The 5739-nt window shown below is 38.6% G+C and overlaps 1 protein-coding gene across 1 annotated transcript; it reads left to right on the top strand.

Annotated features, from left to right (window-relative positions):
• Positions 1 to 912: 912 nt before the first annotated feature.
• Positions 913 to 1341, top strand: LOC309655423 (uncharacterized protein; the record flags this gene model as incomplete). Its single annotated transcript, XM_082450544.1, has 1 exon — positions 913 to 1341. A coding segment is annotated over one exon (429 nt), but the record flags the coding sequence as incomplete, so codon positions are not given.
• Between the last annotated feature and the right edge of the window lie 4398 nt (positions 1342 to 5739).

Genomic DNA, 5739 nt, shown 5'->3' on the forward strand with positions numbered 1-5739 from the left:
TATAGATGGATTTGCATTTTGGTTGGGAAATGAATGGACCGGACCAGTTTTGGCAGCTCCCCTTCCTCCTAGGTGGGACAGCAAGCCCCAATGAATAGGTCCTCTGCTGCATCACAGCCATCCTCCTGCTACTGTAGTCCCAATTGAATTTGGAGAACGTGGTGAGTAGGATTCTTTAGTTCAAATTTGTTCTTCAGCTTCTGAATGTAGCATTTATCCTGGAGACAGCAAATTTGATGGGTCCCAAGTTACCATCATGGGTTTAATGCTACTAATTGGATGGGAACTTGCAATTTGGGCACAAAGTTATATTGTATTTATGAGATTTCTGATACCTTGTTTGAATTCTTGTATTGAAGAAGAAATTGATAGGAAATTTTGACATGAAAGATAAAGAATACAGTATTTTCCCTTTCTTATGCCTTTTTGGTGTCCCTCTGCTCTGATGTTAGAGGCATTTATCTTAGAAGGTGTGAGGTCCTTACATTCTTCCTGATTGTCCTTTGCTCTGTATATGTCATTCTGTTGGTACCTCATGAGAGAAGACGATGATAGCAATTGCTTGTGAGCTTGCCCAGGATTTTAGAGCTTGTGTTGGCCTTTTTTGAACATGTTGTTTTCATAAAAAAGAAAAAGAAATAAAAGTAAAAACACCTGCTTGTTTCTTTCAAATAAAGATATTTTCTTTGGAAAAGTTGTGTGAGAAAAGAAAAGTTTTTCTCTGGGGTGATGTATCGATTTGCTAAAGAGCGAGAGAGAAGTCAGAAATTCATTGAAAGGTATTAAAGATATTAAAGCCCATGCTTAGAGATTGCCGAGATAGTATCTGTTGTTATTACACAAGCTTTTCCGCTCTTCTCTGTAAGAATTCCTTCTTGTGAACACGGTCATATACTTTCTTTCAGATATTAAGACTCCAGAAAGAGGTCTTCTGAACAGCAGCAGTGCAAGCAGCCTTGCCAGCCACCTCCAGTGTGCCCACCTAAGTGCCCTGATCCTTGCTCACCTCCCAAGTGTCCAGAACCTTGCCCACGTATAAAGGGCCCTGAGCCATGCCCACCTCAGCAGTGCCAGCAGAAATGCCCTCCTGTGCCACCTCCCCAACAATGCCAGCAGAAGTGCCCACCCAAGAACAAGGAACAGCTTCAGCGTTTATATGGATCAGGAAAGGATAAGGACAATTGGCTCACCGAGTTCCACAGCTCTACCTTCATCTTCTCTTTAAAGCCTATCATGGATACAGAAGAAGCTTCTCCACCCTTCAGCCTGCAGTATGCGTGCGGTGATTCCTGTCCGTCAGAGGTTTCCTATCTGAGGCTGCGTTATACCGCTTCCCTCTGAGACGTACCCGAGAAAGCATCACAGAGCCTCAGAAGGAAGAGCAGCAGCTCTCCTCCTGGGCGCCCTCTGAGGAATCTGTTGATATCTTCTGTGTCTGTCTGTCACCTGGACAGGGGTTCCTACCAGCTGAGCATTTGTTCCTTATCCTCCACGTCTTGAATAAAATACAGTTCTTTTGTTTGATGGTAAAAATATTTTCTTTCTTTTACAACCTGCTTTTTGCTATACCATATCATAATTTTGGTTGATTTCTGTCCTTCTTTGACCCCACGTTTCAGGCTCTCACAATAAGTTTTATCTGAATTTTGAGACCTATCGATGATTATTTCTGTATAATTTCAAATCCAGGTTATTTTTTTTTTTTTACTTCTTGCTTGATTGATTTGAGGAACAAATTATGTAACTCCTCAGGATTTGAATCCCTTATTAAAATGTAGGGAAAATCACATTTAGAGTGCCCACTTTCTTATGCTTAGAAATTAAATGAATCTGTGTAATTCAGTTAGCACAATGATGGACACATAATTAGCATTTTGTGAGGTGGCCCATCATCACTGTCTGCTTCATCATCACCATCACCACCATCACCACCATCACCACCACCGCCATGTTTGCTCCAGCAGGAAAGTGGCTCAGACATACCTAGTACAGAAAACAGGGAGATTCTTAAACTCTATTACCCTTTCATATTCTGTGTTCATTTTCTTTTCCAATTTAACTGTATTTTTAAAAAACATCTTTATTGGAATATAATTGTTCTACTATGGTGTGCTAACTTCTGCTTTATAACAAAGTGAATCAGCCATACATATACATATATCCCTATATCTGCTCCCTTTTGCATCTCCCTTCCTATCCCATACCTCTATGTGGTCACAAAGCACCGAGCTGATCTCCTTGTGCTATGTGGATGCTTCCCACTAGCTATTGATTTTACATTTGGTAGAGTATATATGTCCATGACACTCTCTCACTTCGTCCCAGCTTACCTTTCTCCCTTCCCTTGTCCTCAAGTCCATTCAATATGCCTGTGTCCTTCCCCTAGTTTCTTCACAATTTTTTTTTACATGCCATATATATATTATCATACAATATTTGTTTCTCTCTTTCTGACTTCCTTCACTCTGTATGACAGACCTCAGCTCCATCCACCTAATTACAAAAAACTCAATATCTTTTCCTTTTATGACTGAGTAATATTCCATTGTATATATGCACCACATTTTCTTTATCCATTCATCTGTCGATAGACACTTAGGTTGCTTCCATGTCCTGGCTATTGTAAATAGAGCTGCGATGAAGATTGTGGTACATGACTATTTTTGAATTATGGTTTTGTCAGGGTATATGCCGAGTAGTGGGATTGCTGGCCCATATGGTAGCTCTATTTTTAGTATTTAAAGAACCTGTACACTGTTCTCCATAGTGGCTGTATCAATTTACATTCCCACCAAGAGTGCAACAGAGTTCCCTTTTCTCCACACCCTCTTCAGCATTTGTTATTTGTAGATTTTTGATGATGGTCATACTGACCAGTGTGAAGTGATACCTCAGTATAGTTTTGATTTGCATTTCTCTAATGATTAGTGATGTTGAGCAGGCTTTTATGTGTTTGATTTCAATCTGTATATCTTTTTTTTCAGAAATGTCTATTTAAGTCTTCGGCCCATTTTTGGATTGGTTTGTTTGTTTTTTTGATAATGAGCTGCATGTGCTGCTTGTAAATTTTGGAGACTAATCTGCTGTCAGTTGCTTCGTTTACAAATATTTCCTCCCATTCTGAGGGTTGTCTTTTCGTCTTGTTTACGGTTTGTTTGTTGTGCAAAAGCTTTTAAGTTTCATTTGGTCCCATTTGTTTATTTTTGTTTTTATTTCCATTTCCCCAGGAGGTGGGCCACAAAGGATCTTGCTGTGATTCTTTACATAGAGTGTACTGCCATTGTTTTCCTCTAAGAGTTTGATAGTGTCTGGCCTTACATGGAGGTCTTTAATCCATTTTGAGTTTATTTTTGTTTATGGTGTTAGGGAGTGTTGTAATTTCACTCTTTTACATGTAGCTGTCCAGTTTTCCGAGCACCACTTATTGAAGAGGCTGTCTTTTCTCCATTGTATATTCTTGCCTCCTTTATCAAAAATAAGGTGACCATATGTATGTGGGTTTATCTCTGGGCTTTCTGTCCTGTTCCATTGATCTATATTTCTCTTTTTGTTCCAGTACCATACTGTCTTGATTACTGTAGCTTTTAGTATAGTCTGAAGTCCAGGAGCCTGATTCCTTCAGTTCCATTTTTCTTTCTCAAGTTTGCTTTTGCTATTTGGGGTCTTTTTTGTTTCCATAGAAATTGTGAATTTTTTTGTTCTAGTTCTGTGAAAAGTGGCATTGGTACTTAGATCAGTGTTGCATTGGATCTGTAGATTGCTTTGGGTAGTATAGTGATTTTCACAATGTTGAATTTTTAAAAATATGAAAGTACTAATCACTAAATGCATTGACATGAAAATGTACAAAATTGGACAGTTAGGAGTACATGTTGGGGAGCAAAGGGTACTATGGCAGGTTGAGGGGACTGGAGGGTTGAAGGAGAAGACAGAAAATGAGCATGAAAATACATTTTTAATATTACTGTCTTTTAAAGACCTAAAACACATGTGGAAAGAGTAGAAGAAAGAAAAGAGACCAGCCCTAAGTTTGTAATTCACCTAGATTTCAGACCTTTAGTGCTCTGATCCTCTCTCCCCTCCCCAAACCTACTCTCAGTCACTTATACGTGATGGTTTGAGTCTTAAATGGTATCTTCCATTTCTTTCTGGTTTCACACAATTTAAATCTGATATTGATTGTTGGAATAAAAAGTATTTATTTTCCTGATAAAGGAATTTTAAGCATATGACAGTAGTCTAGGGGAGTGTTGGGGTCAGGTGATATGGGACATCCTGATTCTATTAAAAATGTGTTACCACGTTCTACAGTAACATAAAGCCAGTGTTGAAAACTTTTCCTAAATGAGACAGGGCTGCTCACCAGCCATGACCCATAAAGAAAAGTTTCAGTGCCCAAGGGGACAGAAGATAGTTCAGGTCCTGGACTGAAAAGGCAGAAATGAAATCTTTTGCCAGGGTTGGAGAACATACTAGGCCATTGTTTCTTGAACTTCAGTTATTCCCTAAAGGCTCATTATATTTGTTATAATTACACATCACAAGTAGCATATAATATTGATAATTTTTACTTTAAATTCACTTTAAACTAACTTTATGAATTTCTAATTTAATTGGCCATAGGGAATCAAGTGCATGAAATGGCAGAAGAAATATTCAATTTACATATATGTATGTATATATGCATATATATATGAATAGAGAGAGAGACACACACACACACAGCAAGAGAGAGAGAGAGAGAAGAGACAGAGAACGAGCCAAATATAGAGAGAGAGATTAGGAAGGCTGGAAAGGCCAAAATATGCAGGGCCAACCCTAGCTGGAAGGCCATCAGGCAGGGGAATTGTCTCTTACCTGGATGGGGGAGGGGTCCGGCTTTTGTTCTATTCAACAGACTCTATGAGGCCTACCCACTTACAGAGGGCAAACTTCTTTACTCAGGGCACTGATTTAAATATCACTCTCATCCAAAAGCATCCTTAGAGAAAAAGCCCGAAAAAAGATTGACCAAATATTTGAGCAACCTGTTCCAGTCAAGTGGACCCATAAAAAATATCAAAAATTCCTTCCAGCACATGGACAAACTGTATAAAGGAAGTAGAGCAGGAAATAGGTTAATTTCACGTTTATTCCACTGTGATCAATATGGAAGAATCTACAGATAGCTTAAAGTTATAGTAAAATTATTATTAACGATTAAGAAGTAGTGTATGAATGGCAATTAACATCAACGACCGAATTATTAATAAAGTGATTTCAACTATCTCTTGAATTTACCCCTAGATTTGATGTGAATCAATGTGCTTAAATAATTCATAAATAATAAATAGATTTAAAACTCGTTATTTGAATGGCATTGCCTATTAGATAGGGTTTTCCAATGATTTCAAAGAGACAGGAAGCCGGAAAATTTAAACACTAGTCTGAGCTTTCTTCAAAAATTGAAGAATCCAAAGAGGTCCTTTGGGGGAAATTAGGTAAGAGCAGGTGGGATGTCACGTTTGGGAGGTATGTGTAAAAGGCTTGGTTTCTATTGTAAGTCTAAGTTCTGATCTGCCAGCTGATTGGAATTATGGTAGGTGATGCTACGCTCCTAGTGAATTCCTTGTGGCCGGAAGTGAAACAGATTTATAAAGTTCATAGGAATCTGACTGTTGGATGTTCTTAATCTGAAGGAACAAAGCAGTGAAAGGAGGGCCCCAGAGGTCACCACTTTAGTAAACGTATCTAAGTATC

The sequence above is a fragment of the Balaenoptera physalus genome, assembly GCF_965194825.1.
Source record: "Balaenoptera physalus genome assembly, chromosome: 1".
Lineage (NCBI taxonomy): Eukaryota > Metazoa > Chordata > Mammalia > Artiodactyla > Balaenopteridae > Balaenoptera > Balaenoptera physalus.